The sequence below is a fragment of the Bombus pyrosoma genome, linkage group LG7 (genome assembly GCF_014825855.1).
Source record: "Bombus pyrosoma isolate SC7728 linkage group LG7, ASM1482585v1, whole genome shotgun sequence".
Taxonomy (NCBI): domain Eukaryota; kingdom Metazoa; phylum Arthropoda; class Insecta; order Hymenoptera; family Apidae; genus Bombus; species Bombus pyrosoma.
The window spans coordinates 1,437,039-1,457,011 of record NC_057776.1 but is presented as its reverse complement, the minus strand read 5'-3'; the positions used below and the strand labels follow the sequence as shown (position 1 = coordinate 1,457,011).

At 35.3% G+C, this 19,973-nt stretch overlaps 1 protein-coding gene across 1 annotated transcript in view; it reads left to right on the top strand.

Annotated features, from left to right (window-relative positions):
• LOC122569104 overlaps positions 1–19,973 on the top strand; it is a 76,875-nt gene that overhangs the window by 47,373 nt on the left and 9,529 nt on the right. Inside the window, exon 4 of the mRNA XM_043729634.1 lies at positions 11,548–11,720. Coding sequence (XP_043585569.1) covers positions 11,548–11,720 — 173 coding nt within the window. The remainder of the gene's footprint in view (positions 1–11,547; positions 11,721–19,973) is intronic.

Here is a 19,973-nt window from a genome sequence, read left to right as displayed (position 1 = left end):
CTATAAAGACCAGTTTACACCCTAGAGTTAATCTGTCCCATATGAAACTTATAGTTAGTTACTGTCAATACTTAGGTCAATATTGTCTTAAAGCCAGATGTGTTATTAGGTTGTCCGGAAAGTTTCTTTCGTTCTATAAGGAAATAATAGACGCACAATGTGTTTTGTTTTATATTAGTTTATCGAGTTATGCACGAACATAATAATAAAAATAGGACGAAATGGATCACACCTAATTCGATAAAATAATATAAAACAGAAATTGTTGTTCATCTATCATCACCTTACGAAAGGAAAGAAACTTTTCGGACAACCTAATATATTCGTATAATATTAAAATAATATTAAATAATATGATACGAATATTATTTAACATTCTAGTGAAACGTACGTTGTATACACTGAAAACAGACATACATATTTAGAAGCTTATTTAAATTAAACACTTTCTCTTACAGCCAATTTTATTTTGCTATATACGTATGGTTTAATCCTTTTGATCCTACGTATACATATTAGATCATGCATATTGGATATTCGTTAATCTATGAATCTTTATGAGCCGAATATGTTCAACGAAATCTATGATCATTTTTTTCAGAAAAAACATGCATCGTAATTATACGAGTTGTATTTGCATTATTTCTTCATAAAGTTTATAGAGAGATCACAAACATATTATCCCTTTAACCTAGTAGCTACGAAAAATAAGAGCACCTCGATTCCTAATCTCTTGGGCGTAAAACTCTTTTGTCCACTATTTTTTCGAACTATCGAAAATAAATTATATTTATAATTGCTTATAGTGTACAAAATTAGAGGAAGTAATCCCAAGTAGAGATTTATTTAATTCTCTAAATATTACGATCAGAACTTTACTTTAGAAATCTCAGACTTTTTAATACCATACACGTATATATATATTCTATACATTTAAGTTTACGTAATATTTGGAAATATATAAATATAAAATAAAATTATAATATAAATATAAAATATAATATATAATTCGAGTGAAGATTTGTCAAACGCCCAAAATTTCAATGCTAACCCGACAAATATACAGGGTGGTTGGTAACTGGTGGTACCAAGCGGAAAGGGGGTGATTCTACGCGAAAAAAGAAGTCGAAAATATAGAATAAAAATTTTTCGTTTGAGGCTTTGTTTTCGAGAAAATCGACTTTGAATTTTCGCTCGGTACGGATGAAAGAAAAGATTATTGTAGCCTTTCGTGCTTTAAAACAATCGAGTACGTTAGAAAGCGTTCATAGAAATTTAATTAGAAGAGCAGAACTATGTGTTCGGCAGAATGGGCAACATTTTCAGCAATTTTTGTAATAATAAACTTTATGATTATTTCATATTATTTTATTATGTATTCCTAATCTTCCATTACGGCAAAAACAAACTTAAACTGCGATAGTATCCATCGAGACAACGATCTACAGTGAGATCCGTTACAACGAGACGTGATAAAGTGCACGCTTACCGAGCAAAAATTCAAAATCAATTTCCTCGAAAACAAAGCCTCAAACGAAAAATTTTTATTCTATATTTTCGACTTCTTTTTTCGCCTAGAATCACCCCCTTTCCGCTTGTACCACCAGTTACCAACAACCCTGTATATAGTATGTATAGACGCATGCTACGTATATAGGCAGTTGTAACCAAAAGAGATTCTCCTTTGCATCAACCCATAACTACAACTACAACAACTACAAACTTTCTATCTACCGTACAATACTCTCCCCATCCCTTACGTGCCGGATAGTCGTTTAATTTTCGCGGGCGATTGCGCAACGTCGTTTCCAAGGAAGCTAGGTATTCGCAGAGAAAACTGCAAAGCGTCGGCCGAATTAAAACGGCAGATTAAAAGCGCATCAGCCTGACGAAACGGCCGGAACGTTGCAGCACATATCCTGAAACCGCAAAACGTAATTACCGTTCAACCTCGTGATACCTTTCGCCGAATTGGAGAAGGTGAATTGCCCGATGCGGAAAGTGAGTCGCAATTACAGTTAAATCGCGAATTATGTCGCGACACAGTTGCGAAACCCGACTTGGCTGCTACAGTTACTCGCAAAAATTGAATTATGTGTATAGCTATATAACTAGGTTAATTATAAAAGTATTTGTTTAATTCTCCTTTTGTGAAACGTCATTTATTGTACCTTAAAATTGTATATTTCTTTGAAATATTCGTTGAAATTGAAATTGATCAGGTTCAATCATTTTGGGATAAAATTTGGACAGATTTGCTGTACAGAATAATTCACGCAACTGGAACAACTCATATCAGTTTTCCGACTGGAATTATTAGTTCGAAATTGTTCGTTTTCGAATTTTATGAATTAAATTTAACCATGAAATTTTTCCTGATCGTTATCGACCATATCGAGGAAGAAGAAATTTGCTGGGAATAACGTGTACACCATGTTACAATGATCTATAGTACGGTAAATCAGATTTTTTGATAGGGTGTACCAAACTGTCGACTGTTCACGATTTTTCAGGAATTTTCGTTAATCTGACGCAAAAATGTCTCGAATAAAAATGTTTCAGTCGGCTACAAGTTACAATATAGGACGTTCCAAAAAAGTTTCTTTACAAAAACCCAGTCACCTTGTCTTTCTTAACGACATTACGTATTTTCGACTGCATACTATGGCAGCTTACGCCAAGTCAAGTTTTCCGTTACGTCGTGACGCTTCCACCGTTATAAAGAACCAAAGTACCGTTTTTATAACAGGAATCGTAAACAAATTTTACAACTGTTACCGAATACTTTGGCAAGTAATTGTATATTCGCCGGTGTCCTGCAGAGGAACGTCGAATTACGCCAAAACTTGAGCAATATTCGACTTTCCGGAAAGTTTGGGCCAAATTTCGTTTCATATCGCTCCGGCCAACGATTATTTGCTCGTGGACGCAAAAATGAGTTTGTCTGAGTTTTTAAGCATTCGATAATGCGACGATAATATGAAAATAATGATTCAGTTTAAGAATGTGGATTTACGTTGGTGAAAAGGGCTGTACGTCCAAAACTTTTTCTTTACTTGCTCGTGGTTTTAAATGGCGTTTAATCTTGGGTAACAGTGGAAAGATTAATGGTTTTTCTGCAATCAGTGATGTTTCTTGTGGTTTACGATACTGTGTATTATGGAACACGTATCCCATACGGACAGTTTCGTTGTTGCAACTTAAAGAGATTTATTTTATTGGGGCCTTTTACAGAGTTTCTATTTGTTAAAGCGAACTGTTTCGTATATTGACTGTGTATGGCGTTTTATACCCAATATTTACCTTAGTCCATAATTTATATCGCTGCACCGTGAAAATACGATTATCTCATTTTGTTGAACACTACAATAAGTCACAGTAATTGTACGGTACAAGGTATTGTCTCATTCAATAGCTTTACTCACATTCAGCATCTAATAAAAATCAAAATAGTTTCCAGATATCAACTTTGTACACGAGCAAGCTTTGAAGAGAGTAGTAGCTTTTAATTGAATTTCTTCATTTTTATATCAATAGATGGTGATGTGAGATTATTGGACAACACTTGTCAAGTTTACAATTTTTGTATATATTTCGTGAACACTCTGTTAGAACGAAACATATTGCAATAAAAGATATAAAATGTACACCATAACTTTAAAACGTTATGCGATTTTTATAATATTTATAAAATGGTCATGGAAATCGAACCGGTGAAATTCACAGGCTCGCACAATACGTGCCATCCAATTATCGAAAAATTATATTCCAAAACGAGGTATTTTTAACGATAAAACTAGATCTCAGTCAAAGTACGCCAATATGTAATACTCTTGCATATTACAATGAGCTCTGACAAGAATAAATAGATGTGATAAATTTATTATATATCGAATCCTAATTCAATTTCATCCCTTTCGATTTGTTTGTATCTTAACCCCTTAACCTACTATTTACGTTGGAGAATTTTGGGCCGAAAATGTAAAGAAAGCTCGCGCAGCTTTCCAGCCATTTGCACTTGTGCAGTACGTACCACGGGCTATGCCCGTAGTTGCAGGTTAAGGGGTCAACAACGCTACAAACATATAGCTAATTTACTATCGTAAAGAATCAACAGTCGTTAAGAGTACCTCTAATTCTCATTCCCAACTTTCCTACCATTAATCCTAATATAAATTAATAACATAATGCAGGAATCGCAGATCAGTCACAATTACAAACTAAAAAGCTGCGTCAACGAGATTAGAAAAGAAACGAGAGATACAAGACCCTTCGAAAATGCCGTTGTACTACAATAACACTGCCTTCAAAATTCAATTCGCGTACCTTATTACTCTTCTTCCCACAACACGTCGAAATTCAACAAACAGAGAACGAACGAACAAAGCAGCTTCGCAAAACAAGCATAAAAGCACACTGCGAACAAAAAGGAAGCGTCGAAGGAGCAGAAGTTCAATGAACGAACGTGACGAGGCTTTCCAGTAGCTCGGCCAGTCCGGCCTCCATCCTTCTTGCTCTATTTTCTTGCTTTTTCTCGCGGTAACTCTGCCACGAGCGAACTTTTACTTTCATGGCCGAGAAAAGCAGCGTCGGTTGCCGGCGCGTCCTTCCGTGGCGGCATTTCAGCCACGAGGAAGGTTTCTCATCCGATCATTACCGGTACTATCGCCTTTCCTCGGCCACAGGAAGGTGGCTGGCCGCGCATCGGCCACATCGCGCAGTGCCGCAAACGGATATGTCAGCAGGAACAACACGTTGACTGCCACGACACCCGTATTCGGGTGTCAGCAAAGTTTCTGGTCAGGCCACGAAACCCATATTCGGGTGTCGCTTATTTCACTACTTGCGAAGGATCGTCGTAGGTATTTGAAAAGATATTGCGTAATAATAAAACTGTTGAATTGTTGTAAAAGTAATACGAAAATGGTTTGTTATAAAAGTAATACGAAAATGGTTTATTAAAAAAATTATTTAGCACGTAAAACTTTAAAACATTCTATACATAGCTGAGGTTGGTCGGGACAATTTGGTCAATAAGTTGTTGTTTTCTTCAAATTCTTTTGTGCCTTTGTTCGGTCCATTCGACGTCTTTTATTTGCATAACATAGTTTGCATACACGTCTAATGCTTCTTCCGGAATCATAAGCTTCGTAAAAGCTTTCTTTTTCACTGCTATCTGACTCACTAAGAAATGAGTTTTCAATTTTTCTTTTCGACATTGTAACGAATTAGGGCAGAGATTTCAAGTTATACCGTTCGTCGCTCGGCCAAGATTCAAACTGATTTTGCAGAAAGTGGAGAAATGAGAAAGAAATGCGAAGGAATGGAAACAAAGGAAACGAGAGGTAAGACCACCGAATGAACGACTCGCATTATGAAAATATCGATGGGAGCACCGAGCAGAGAACGCTTGGTACCGCTGCACACGTGGCCTGACGGAAATTTCTTTGAAAACACGCGTGGCAGTCAACGTGATAAGTCGTACTTTTCATTATTTTATTATATTTTATTCCCCGTTTGTCGTTTCGCCTTGAAGTCTCCATATTCCTAAGGATCCTTAAAAAGAAAGTACTTTATTTTTGGATAGACTCTGGATGTTTATTTGATCGAAACGAAATTTGTTCCTCGTGTACGTCATTAACACATTCGATACAGGGGGAGTTTCACGATTTTTACTTTCTGCGACGAACAATGGAAAAACATTTTTGTACGTGGTTTTATTCGGAAAAACGCCTAGAACACACAATGGATAGTGAAAAATATTTCAAAAAAATGATATACATGTATAGACGTCTGCACTAATTTCTCTGTTGGAGCAACTCAAAATGTTTCCTCCTCAAAATGTTATAAATGATACTTTAATTCGATACATTGAAACCTTTTGTACGTGCGTAAACATTCGCATTCTACTTGCAAAAATTATGAAAATTATGAAAAAAGTAATCGATATACAGATGTCATTAATTTGTATTGTCTTAAAGAATACCACTTTTCGGTTGATGTTCCTTCCTCGAATAGAAAGTGATATTTATACTGAACTGTTTTAGATGTCACACATTTTATAGAGAAATAATTTTTGCAACGGGAAAAGATTGTTTAAATTTAATGAAGATACTTCTGTTTCTCCTTCTAGTGATCGTTAATTTCGCGAAGCTTAAAATGGTAAATTACATAACAAAACAGAGATTATTGAAGCTTTCTTGGTAATTTTCACATTGACGAAATAATTAACGTCTTCGTCGATTTCACGTCTATCTCTTTACACTGTAATATATAAGCCCCAGGAATTATGGTACAGTTGGCAAGTGACAAAACAATATAAAATACAGTTAAAAACATAGAATAAAATCTTTTCGTAAGACGCTTCGTTTTCGAGAAATTTTGTCTTTTTTTTATTTGGTATATTTATTTTAAGTAACTTCATTTTACGTGGTACAGTAACTCGGATTATAATAATTTATATTATGCTGATTCTAGTTGAATTTAATGCTTCGATCTGAAGGGTATTTTCATTTTAGTCCGCGGGTCTGATCCGTCGTGTCAAGTAGTTGGGCGACTAATGACTTGTGGTGGTCGTTGACTCTTGTGTTATATCTGCTTTTGAATTTGCATATTTCTTCTTTGACTGTGAGTATCTTGAGGTCGCGGTGGATCGTTTCGTTGGTGACATACCGGGGTGCATTTATTAAGGATCCTAGTGTTTTTGATTGGAATCGTTGAAGGATTTCTATGTTGGAGTTACTCGCAGTTCTCCATAGTTGGATCCCACAGGTCCAAACAGGTTTTAGTATGGCTTCGAGAAAATTGAGCTGGAAAATTTGTCAGCTATACTTAAACTTGGCTAATTACCGACTACGTACGAGTAAACGATCAGCAGGAGATTATTCCGCGTGCAAAAGATAAGTAAAAAATGGGAAACAATATTTTTTAAGACTTCATCTTCAAGAAAATAAGGTTTGAATATATCTAGTATTCTCGCGATGGAAGCGTATAACGGGAAAATTTTATTCCACGCTGTCGACTTATTTTCACATGCAGAATAACCTCCTGTCAATTATTTACTTCTGTCCAGTCTGTAATTGGCCAATTTTAAGACAAATTTTGATCTTTTCGAAAACGATGCGTCGTGTGAAAACACTTTATTCTATACTTTCGACCTGTTTCATCATCTTATTGTCAATCTTGACACGATTCCTGAGATACTGTGTAATAATTATACAAATCTTCCATAATTATAAATCAATTAAAAATCAATCGGTGGCCGCCGCGTCGATGTTGCACCGATGTGAAACGCAAAGACCGCGATCGTCGTCGCGGGGCTTCCTTCCTGGCTGACCGAGAAATCCGGTAGGCTCGTCGTTTCTTTCTCCGCAAATTGTTGTTGCAAGGTCGGTTTTCTTTCGCTACCGATAGAAAGTCGCTACGGTTGCTTTAACTCCGACCGACAGAGTCGTTTTCTTGCGCTGTTCCTTTCGGTTTCTGTTTTTTCTTTTTTTTTATTGTTTGTTTTTAATTTTACAATTTGTCCAGTGGGACATTAGGTAAAATGTTGCAACGTGTGATTGAATAGCATGTGGATGGTTACCCCCAGCGGGGTGCCATCTTCGTGTTTTTTAGCTTATATCCTTTGTGAGATCAGCTGGGTGTTTCCTTTTTAGTCTTCTTTCTATGCTTGTGTTGATGGTTTCCGTAGCCAGCCGGTTTGGGCGTGTTGTTATTCTTTCTCTGTACCTTTCCGCGCATCTGGTGATCTCCTCCTTGACCGTTGGTATTCCCAGGTCCTTCCGAATATCCTCATTTCTAACGTACCATGGGGCGTTTACTATCGTTCTAAGAATTTTTGCTTGTAATGTCTCTATTTTGTTTATATGGCTCATTGCTGCTGACCCCCATAGTGGTGTTCCGTACGTCCAGATTGGTTTTATAATTGTTTTGTATATTTTTAGTTTATTTTCTACGTTTAGTTTGGATTTTCGACTTGTTAGCCAATGCATTTGTCTCCTTGTTGTCTGTATTTTGTCTATTGTTGATTTAATATGCTGTTTCCATGTGAGTTGTGCATCTATGTGGAGTCCTAGGTATTTTACTTGCCTTGTTTGTGTTATGTGCGTGCCGTTCAGTAGAATGTTTGGTGGCGTCTGTTTTCGCAGTGTGAATATAATATGGTTGCATTTGTTGGGCTTTGCTTTTATTTGTTTAACTCGCAGCCACTTTTCTATTTTTGTGATGTGTTCTTGTAGTAATGTGACTGCTGTTTCTGGGTTAGTGTGCCTGACTAGTACAGCTGTATCGTCCGCGAATGTCAGTATTTTGCTATTGGTAGTTGTTGGTATGTTGGCCGTGTATAGTGTGTATAGTATTGGTCCTAGGACGCTTCCTTGCGGAACCCCTGCCTTGATTTCGGTTTCTGTGGCTCCTTTGGATGGAAAAGAAATATGTATGTGTGCGTTTACGTTTGAACTTGATCATAGAATTCTGTACACACCTGGCACAATTTAATTTCGTATAAGTCTCGCTTGTGTAAGATCCACTAGAAATCAGCCAATTTTATCGCAATTCACGCGACACTCAATAAACTCGGCTTACGATTGCCGAAATTTTCATCAAATACAAAATTATTGATCAAAGATTAAATAGAGTACGAGATCCGATATCCCCTCGATTAACTTGTTTTGCTTGATATATGTGGTTTGTTGGATGATTGCAAGATCTACTTTGCTATCTATCCTAAACTACTCATAGCTGGATGGAAGAACCTTTACAATATTTGAACAACAGGTGAGAAAATTAAAATGGTCCCGTGCTAGAAACGCGTGCTAATTTAGCTCGAAGAACACAATTCTATATGCTACAGCGTTCCTAAATTAATAATACGAATCTTACTATCTTTTACATTTACAAAATCATTCAACGTAGCTGATAATAAATAAGAACAATAAGTAAAAGATTAATGATAGAAAAATAAAATACCTGTTGTACCATAAGATATGAAATTAGGAGGAAACCAAATCACGACGCTATCCGTATGCAGAATTACATAGAAATAGGCAGGCAGTGAGGCAAGTTGAAACACTGTTAATACATTTTTTAAGTCGTTCGTTTTGAAAATTAGAGTACACATAAAAACTTCATTCCGTACTTTTCCACCTATTATTTCATAATGAATATTCTATGGATATTTATGTATCTGTGGAAAATTAAAATATGGAGAATCATAGACAATGCACATAATATACGAAATATTCAAAGTATCTCTTATGGTATTTGAAGAACGAAATAAATCTCAATTTGCTTCCTCTTTGTTTCGTTGTATTTATAAAAATTGGAATTTCCATAAACGTCCATGATCTAATAACGAGTAATCTCCATTTTTAGTACATTATTCAGTCCATAAAGACTGTTTGAATATGTGTATAAAAATGACGAATTTCTAAAAATTGAAATAATCTCACTGTTCGTGTCGGTTTTTATAAGAAAGTGAAACAGAGAATCCTTTGATTTAGTAAATTATTCAAATAACTGAAATTTAACAATCTCGCGATGATTCTCCTTTTCTAAAAAGTTTCTCCCTCTTGGTGTAAAGACAGGAGGAAAATACGAATTAAGAAGCAGATCTCATTCTTTCGATTATTCTTTGTTCGCAGGGAACTGTAGTTCCTCTAATTGATAATACTGGCATACGTCCGATACAGCTTCAGATATTGTTCCCGCGGAGCAATTTGTACGTACATAACACGCAATCCTTTACTGTGCGAAAGCGATTTGATTTATAACCATGCACATGCATCAGCAGGCAACTTCTTATTGTTAGACATTTTACATGGCTCACATGACTCACGCATGAATTATACTTCCTCGTTGTTGTTGTACCATAAATTCCTCATGGAAAAATCGCAAATCGTTTCCTTTTTTTCTTATCATTTTTCTTTCCATTCTTCTCTTTTCTTTTTTTTTTTTTTTTTCAAAATCTCCTCCACGACGATTCAAACGTCCATTTCCTCGCAGAATAGAAAGTCACGGCGATTATCTACGTTACGTCAACTGATTGAACGGTTTGAGTGTCATGAGTGATTTATTACGGCTCGTAAAACTCGCGCAGGACTTGCTTAAATACGAACGCGAACCGATCACGCTCGATATGTGTTATATTATTGCAACATTTGGACGTTTTAGCTGACACGAAGATTGCCTGTTGAGAAAAATCAGTGATCTTAATTAAGGGTTTAAATGATGGCTTATTAACCTGTTAACCGAATTCGAAAAAGCATTCGAAAAATGATTTTTTCAGAAATACCAACTGGGTAGTTCGTTATAGGGTGGAAGAAGCAATGAGAGAACTGAATAGTAATTTTCCTATTACATATGTCGGAGATGAAAGGACACCGGGGCCTTCCCTTTGGAATTCCTCGGAAAACCCCCAATATTTTAGTCTCTATCATTTAACTCGATTATAATTGCCCGAGATTTGTGATGGCGAGCTTGAGCTCGAGGCGACAACCAGTCGCCGAACATAGCCGCGGTCCAGGGATGAACGTTTTGTCTGACAAAGGTGTGCAGTAATAGTATAGCTCTCCTTAAAAAGAAATAGTTGTAGCGGCACTCGACAGTAAACATTCCAACGGTCTCTCTCTCGTGGCTCGCCACACGCAGACCCTATTCTCCGGGTCAGATGATCACCAGATATCGACGCATCTCCACAGTACATGTTCAGCTAGCCTGAGGACCCGTTATGAATCTTAAGACTTAGTTAACTAAAGTCCTTCAAACAGACAAACAGTCTTTGTCCCAACTACGGGAAGATAGGGGAAACCTACTTTCTCACGAACGACGCTTCCCGCTAGCAACTTTTCCTCAAGGGCGGCTAGCATCCTTTTCTAACCACCGATATGGAAATTGACCAATTAACAGCAACTTCAATTTCCCTCACTTTCCGAACGAGGGAATATCTCCATGAATCCGATGATTTCGTGTCCTTAGGCACACCTCATTATAGTTTTCCTCCGCAGCATCATCGTGACGGAAAGTCATTCTCACGGGAGGTCGCATTAGCGAGTTGCATAGCGTCTTTTACGCTCGGTGGATATCCCATGTTTTGACAAAGAGTTAGTTCAGTAATACTTGTACCGTGGACAAGCAAGTTGAGTAGAACTTGGGCTTTGGAAGAAAGCGCATTTTGCTATCCCGTTGACCGCGGATTCGTTATTGAACCTAGGTCATTGTCATTCGCATCTCGAGTATCTAATTACCACGGTTACTTGTCACATCCTGTAACAATCATATTTGCACTAGTCAATATCTTCTCTATCGCGTAACAACAACGTCTAATCCAAACGAAGATTCGTTTCACGCCCCTAACCCCAATCATAATGTGAACCCGATATATATATATGTTAGTGTTCGTCTTTTCTTCAAATTTTCTCGATATTAGTGTACCAAAAATAATTTCGTGTACCCATGTTGATTCAGCTTTTTCCAATTTGTTTCGTGTAATTAAAAATGGAATTAATTGGTGAGATTTATTTTATACAAATGCTTTGATTTTTCCAGGTACCAAAATAGGCCAGAATCGAACGATGCTCCCTGCAGAATCATACCGGATAGACCTTGCCCGCCAAGCAAGTATAGGACACCTTCTGGTGCCTGTAATAATATACGACATCCTGTTTGGGGTGCTCGTGGTGCACCCTTCTTGAAATTACTGCCACCAATATATGCTGATGGTAAGTAATTATATTCATGAATGATACATATACCGAAGAGTGAATAAAATAGTTCAAATCAGATATCGAAAGAAACACGAACGCTACATGAACGTTTAACTTGAAGAATGAGGAGAAAGAACAGTGAAAATATATTATTTGCGCAGCTATCGTCTTTTGCAAATTAATCTGACCAAACACGTGTCGATACTTTCATACAACAATTATCGTTTTTATTTGACATTATATTAGTTAGCTTTATAATTAGTTGTTTATAGTTCTATCTATCATTATAATAAGTTACTAAAACCTCGTTTACATTAGGTAATTTTTTGTGGAGCGATCGAGTCGACGACCTTGAGTCGTGCAAATTCGCCTGAGCAAACACAGTGTTAAGCAAATCGAAATGACTTATAGTCGTCCAACTGAAAATAGCACGTTCTTCTATTTTTGGATGAACGACCCGATCGTTTCAACTTAATCGCCTGATGTGAACACGACTTAAGGATCCAGCTGACAACATACGTTGAGTTTTATAATTTCTGCGGGAGATTCGTTTGTTTCAGAAATTTTAGCGATTGAAATATTTGATCGTAATTTGTTAAGTTTTCTCCTATAGAAGTGGAATTAATATCGATGCGTGTGGTTTACATACATCATTTTATTTCTTTAATTCCATAATTAAATTTTTTCCTGAGAATGTGCATATCGATAAATGGAGATTCGTTCGTTTTCTTCGCACTTCGCAAAGTATAGCGTTCCCTTTGTTTTCCTTAAATTTTATCATCGATACTTTGGGGTGTTCAAGTTGCAGCAAAATTTCAAACTCAATTTTGTATTTTTTATTGCGTTCCGTATGCGTAACCATACTAGAAGAATCTTACACCGAATTTATCAGCTGCCACACTAACAAAATAATTAGGCGCGTTAATTAATAACGACATCCGATATTTATAATTGGTTAATAGGAAAGAACTAGTGAAATAAATCTTCTCTACTTTGATATAAAAAGATGTTAACGTGAAATTATATAGCTTATGTTTCTTATTTTTTTTTTTTTTTTCTTTTTTTGGAAGATATGTAATGAAGAAACGAATGAAATGCTTTTGTATGAAGTTTCGTGTACAATGCTAGGATCAAAGCTATTGAAGTAGAGAGAAGTATAGCAAGTGATTCTGAGAAATTTAGTCTATATGTAAATATGAGAGTTTATTGATATTTTATATCTCAGAAGATATCACGGAAATTATGCGTAGAAAGTTTTAAATGTCAATAGCTACGTAACTATTAAATGGTTTTCAAAAATTTATTAATGATTGCTCTGTGTAATTTGCCTACATTATACGTCGCAAAAATGATTGAAGACGGGTTACTATGAAGGTCAGATAATAATTTCCGGTTAATTAATTTCTATATTTTCTAATGATTTTAATCACCTGAAAATGAATTACAAACTCAAACCCATAAACTCGAAATTTAATTTGTCCTCTGTCGTTGTATTTACAAAAGAAATACGATCGTAAGAAATTATAGTTCGTTTCAAGCATTCTTTTCCCACATCTAACATTTTTTTCTAATTACAATCAAAAACATATAGGAAATATATTTTTACACTGAAATATGAATTATATGTACTATCTTGCATATCTTACTGTCTATAAACCACGAATCACTTAGCACATTTATTGTTAGTACAGGCTTAAGTAGCTTAAATTAGTGGTGTTAACCAGGTCATCCTTTAGCTAAAAATTTCTCCAATTGAACCTGTCAAAAGTCAAAATGACCAATTAGGTGATATTTTCTGTAAATTTCTTAACATTATTTCTCTTCACTTGTCACAAAGAGACAGCATAGATAACAATAAATGGAAAGGAAAATTTGTAAAAATATTCGGTCTTCGCGTTTCTCTGCTTTTTAATCGATCGAATTAATAAAAAAATGTATATCAAAGAAAGATCAGTTTCAATTACGTCAACCGAGCAAAGCAGATGTTGATCCTTGCAAATGTAAATGCGATATAATTTATTTGTAACAGAGATTACCAACAAGAGGTCTCTAAATGAAGAAATTATGTCCAGATGACGAATTAACTGACTTCTACGCACACTCTTACATTGGTTCCAAATTTTACCAATACGATCACGACAATCGTGTCTCATTACAATGCTAATACAATTTTTCAAAAATTTTATATAACAGGAGAAACGCGTGTATCGTAAAAAAAAAAATCTAAATTGTTATATATCGAAGATTTCATTACAAATCTATCTCAGTTCAATTAGCGTGTAATTAGTGTTCCGTAATTTATGGGCGAGAGCGTACGTGCAAAGTTTCTTCGAGAGTATTCGGTCCTCGACGAATCGTCCCCAGATCCGTTACGACCACTTTCCGTGTCGCGAATGGAAAGTGAAAATTGGAACGAGCTAGACGTACGTAAACCTACGAACTGAGAGATCCATTTCGAAGAGCGTTGGCATGCTCGCGAGGATTAGAAACGGCGAATTAGCATGCCAGAGGGAGCGGCGAGCCAACGGAATAGAGAGTCCCTCGTCGAGTATCGATTGCGCCATCGTCCGCGCCAATAATAAGCGATTCCACCTGCGATCACCGTCCTCTTCGACTTATTACGCGTTCACCGACAAAGCGGAACAATTCCGATCAGGAATTTTTTCTGCGCGAGGGAAACACGCAATCGAACGCTTCTTCCTGCATATTCTCTGAGTATGGTAAATGTACAGAGGCTCGCAGAAACACAATTCCAACACTTGAGAATGTTCATTAGTATGTCATCGTTCATATCATGTGTTTTATATGAAACTTTTTGGAATTCCATTAACACTGTAACAAGACGGTTAAATACAGCTTACTGACATAGTCGATAGCTGATGTAATTGACGGCGAGTAATCGAATAATTTGTATATTTTTGTGAAGTGTATTCCAGTTTGTAAATAGGTTTTCAGATTCGTTTCAAATTTTATAATTTGTTAATTCGTTTATAATTTCATATTTCAATCGATATAAGTACGACAGTCGTGTTTCGTTACGGTGCTAACGAGATCTCGAGGAATTTCGTATAACAAGTATAATTCATTTACATTGTACAATCGTTTATGAAAATTTATGGAAATTTTCCGTAGTAAGTATTCAAATATTTTCCTCCACCACTGTAACCGCTTCGTTCGATTTGTCAGTTGAAATGATGTTGCAAGATGTGGCTTTTTAGAGAAATTTATCGGTACTGGCGTTGATTGGAAGATATTATTGGCAAATTGTGAAAGCTGATTGAAAGATAAAATATACACTGTTAAAGGTTTATATTAAAATTCAATTAATTTCTTGCAGTATAATGTAAGAGAATAAAATACTCGTAATTTTGAACCGATATTATTCAATTTTTTTTTTTTTTTTTTTAGTTAGTATTTCGAAAATGACTTAAAAGTTCTTCGCAGCCGCAAAATTATATCTTTTCCCATTAATTTCGATTATGTAAAATGATTATTTATATGCGTATTGCTATTTCGATCCGAATATGAAGAACATTCTCAGTTTTAAAAGTGACATAGCTTGAGAATGCAGAAGCTTTTGAACTTGCAAAGCGTAGAAAATAAATTTTACTATCCTCAGCCTTTTACTAATTGTTACGCAAACAAAGATGTTTGATTTGCATTGCATCTTACTGATTCTTCAGTATGTTTGAACTTCTATTCAGACTTAGCATGACTACGTTAATCTTACTTTTTATGTAGCCGCATATATGTATGAACCTAAATAATATCTCATTGTTTGGTTATTTTTCCAATCAAAATCTTGGTGAAGTATTTTTGAAAACGTAGTAACCACGAAAGAAGAAAATAGAAAATTAGTAAGTACGTTTTATCATCTAGAAAATATATATATTAATACGAAATTCAGTCCTTTCGCTTGGTTCTTGATATTTCGCTGTGGCACGTAACACTTTCTTACTACCTTCTTTCTAATTTTGAGTTTAATGTTCTATGATGAAAAATTAACGGCATTTTCGAAAGTTTATTAGTTACATAATGTTTGAATAATGACATTTTAGCAAGATGTACTTCCATATAACCGATTTCTTTTTTACTTTACTATAGTTTACTGCGAGTATAGAATGATACGTAAGATGTGGAATTGAATGGTTGCAGAGTAAAGGAAAAGAAGAAATTCTTGTGAAAGTAAAGAAACGTAGAAGGAACTAAATTATAATTGAGGATTGAATTGCTCATAATAATTAGATCCTGATCTAAGTTCTCGTATATAACAATTTACCACCTAATAATATTGTCGATTCACAATTTCTGAGTTATCAATTTTTCATTCGTAACTTTGTAATTTCACGTCAAATTCGATAGAAGAATAAAGTGTAACTTGTAGAATTTTTCGTAAACTTTCGTTTGCTTTATTGCATTTGCATTTCTGAAACACGTATGAACATAAAGTGCATAGAGTGCAGAAACGTATAAAATATGCAAGGCATAAAAGTTACAACGTGTATAAAATTATAATGTGTACGTGGATAAAACAAGTTCCTGATCAACGACAGGTCCTGTTTCTTTAATTGTATTCATAAATGTAGTATCAAAATATGGTCTAGTACAAGCAATACCCAATACAAAAACTCACTACAATATCTTTGTACGTCTTACCCTAACACTGGGCTCCCAACTTTTGTCTTCTCAGGTTAAAAATTGCTGACCCTCGACCCTCGCATCCTTCTCCCACTCCTTTACTCATTTAGCTTTGACTTCTCAATGCGAGAATTGATTGTAAAATACTAGTAAATAAAAAAAAAATTTAGCTTTGACGTCACCAAGGCATACACTCTTACTTACTCTCTTTCTCTCTTCCCCAGTACTCTTACGATTCTTAGTTTATACCTTAAATTTACAACTTATACTATCCCGAGAAACTCGAACTTAAATATACGAGACGTGATAAAGTGCACGCGTACCGGACGAAAATTCAAGGTCGATTTTCTCGAAAACAAAGCCTCAAACGAAAAATTTTTATTCTACATTTTCGACTTATTTTTTCGAGTAGAATCACCCCCCTTCCGCTTGTACCACCAGTTACCAACCACCCTGTGTAATAGACCAAGCGTGTACCCCCCTTTTTTCGATATTACATAAATATGTGAATTATGTATTACGTAGCTATTTATCGTAAAGTAATAAGATAAAATAAGATATATAACTAGGGGGCGCTGAACGTTTGACAGTTAGGGACGCGGAAGAAAAGCGAAACTGCGGATAAAAATTGCATAGAAAGTTACAGTCGCATCAATGAGCGTACACGAATAATCCTACATTATGAATAATTCTCGTACGAAAGGCATTTTCCACGTTGTTAGATTAGATACGCGATCATTATTAACGTAACCTAACACAATTCACAAAAGCTTCGCGAACCATGTTCACTTCCTCTAGTTCTAGAAATATATCCGCAACCTTTTCGTAACAGTCCAGCTTTTTCTTTGTACTTTTTCCGTTCGATCTCTTCTTTTTTATTGTAAAATTAATCGCAACTAAGATTAAGATTTCGTTTCGAAAGTTAATTTTTGTATCATTCGATAACAAACCTTTGATTTTTTAAAAACAAATTGTAAATTCTCTGTTCATGTCAATCTAACTTACGTTGAAGATATTCTATTTTTAAAGTAAATTTACGTCTGAACAATAATTTACTTTTAAAATCGGTTTATATTATGTGCATTATAATAGTATAAAATCACATTAAATTGCGATTCGTTCTACTGGATAGTATTTTCAAAAATCACATTAACGTGTCAAACAATTCCACAGCAGCTTGTGAAATTATTAACTAAAGTTTATTCATATTATGTTAATAATATATAATGACTTCAATACTTTAGGAAATATTTTGCCTGTTAAAAATTATTTTCGAAATGTTCGTCATCGTCTATTAAGTATAGTAACTTCATCTTCTGCTTCAACGCCATAGATGAATGAAAAGCGTGCTACGAAACGTTAGAGTGACTACTAAAAATTATTTCTAAAGAAACAAATTAATTTGCATTACGACTAATGCGATTGTCAGTTTATTCGACGATTAAATCTCACGAAGCGTTAATTAAAACCTGGACGATGAAACTCATCGGAAGTGTGATTTTGGACGCGGCAAGGGAAGGCGCAAGACAGTTGGCGCCCGTGTCCAGGGAAAAAAAGATGCAAACGAAAATATGAAAGTGAAAAGAGCGAAGAAAGTGACTCGGGTGCTCTGGCCAGTGGTTCCCCGCGCCTACCTTTCAACAGCGTTGACCCAAAATACCTCTGATCGCCATCGAACAGTACATGCTTCCACGTATTTTCGTCGCGTCGATTTAATCGAAAGTCTCTCATGTAGCTAAACTGTCGGTGTCGACCAGAATAGCAATCGGCTCAAGGATTTGTACAACGTAACATGATTTCGATTGAATGAGTTAAAATAATGGACTCATCAAACGAGATGATCGATACTCGTCAGAATCAGGAATTTGCTTACCTGAGTGCACTAGTGTATGCAGTAACATCTAACAATAAATAGGTGTGCACCTTATTCCAAGAATTAGTCTATCGTCCTAACTTAATCTATAACTTAACATGTCCTTTCCTTTAAATTTGGATTTGTTAACATTTGTCATTGTTTTAGCTTCGCCTATATTTTCTTTTAAATTTTGATATATTAAAGCCTATAATTGTTAAAAAGTCGATCCAAAAGGATTATTACCAGATTATAGTTTATGAAAAAATGACCTAAGACGAATGTGTTAATCTCTGAATAAAAGAAAAGATGGTAACTGTTGAGGACGATTAGGAGAAGAAAACGTTATTGTTTGTTATTAAATATACACTAAGTATACATCTATAGCTCGATTCAAAAAGAAATATGACAGTAATCTTAAAATTGTTGATAAGTTTCCTGCTCCTAGTAAAAAATATACATACATAATCTTTTCTAACGAAATTCTTGCCTATCTTTTACCCTTTTGACGTTATGGCTTGTCTTAGCGAAGGAAAAAGGCCTTACGTGAAAATTATTTTTGGTAACTATTGGCGAAACGGAAGCTACCTCCGACTTTGATCATGTTTTTTATCTCGACCATATATCGGATAATATTTAATTAACGGAATGTAAATTTTAGGAGTAATATTATGGAACGTAAATTTTATTCTATCGAATATTTTATTATTAAAAAAAATAAGAAAGAGAATAAAAATGATGAAAATTCACAAAATTTTGATAATTTTTTAATATGTTGTCAAGATTAAAAATTTTCTTAATAATTATTTTTTGATAATAACACGTTCCGTAGAATAAAATTTATGTTCCATCCAATATGATTCTTAAAACTATACAATAACTGCTCTTAAAATCGCGGGCTGGTTCAATTGCTAGGAACACCCTGTATATGCATCGTAGTTAAATGCATTTACAAGTAAACCAAGTTTCGTCTCACACATTTACGAGAATATTTAAATGCCGCTGTTTCCCATGCTTGTCTCTACACACGCATATGAATCAACCTAATTAGGGGCAAGGACAGGTCTTATTGAAATACTTTTCGAACTCTGTTCACCCGTTTCCCATCGTTAGACGAATATTCGTAGCAATCGACAGATCGATTAAACACGTCGATTCAACATCATCATCGTGTCACCATAAATCCTGTCGGTACAAGCGTATCGATAGACATATCGAACCGTAAAAAGACGATTGTAACCGCGTAAGACACGTGTGCCTGATTGTCAGCCTACTTTAAAGTCGAGATTCATCGAGTACGGATAGCCATGCGTAACCATGACACAGAATTTCGACACACGTTGCACGTTTCGAGGATTCTTAGGTCCTCCTTTCCTCCTGCGTCACATCGTCATTAAGGTGAATCTGAGTCACTCTATGCAACCAGAAATGCAGAGAATGTTTTGCCAGCTTCAATGGAACTGACGATTTTTCGTTAGGAAAGTAATGTCGATTTTAATGATCATGCAAGTGAGTCAACTGTATTTTATTTAGATCACAATTATTATTAATGTAATATATATTCTTGCGTATTGCGTGCACTGTGCGCTACTTTCGCACCTTACCTGATATCTATTGTTTTCTATGATTGTGCCATTTTCATTAAAAAAAAGAAGCTGATTCTGATATTAAAAAATGGTGTACGATGTTCGATTTCAACTAATTTTCTTTTATATTTCATCCATTCAAATAATTCCGTATCGACCGAAAATAATGATAGTCCGATAGTGCCATGTTTA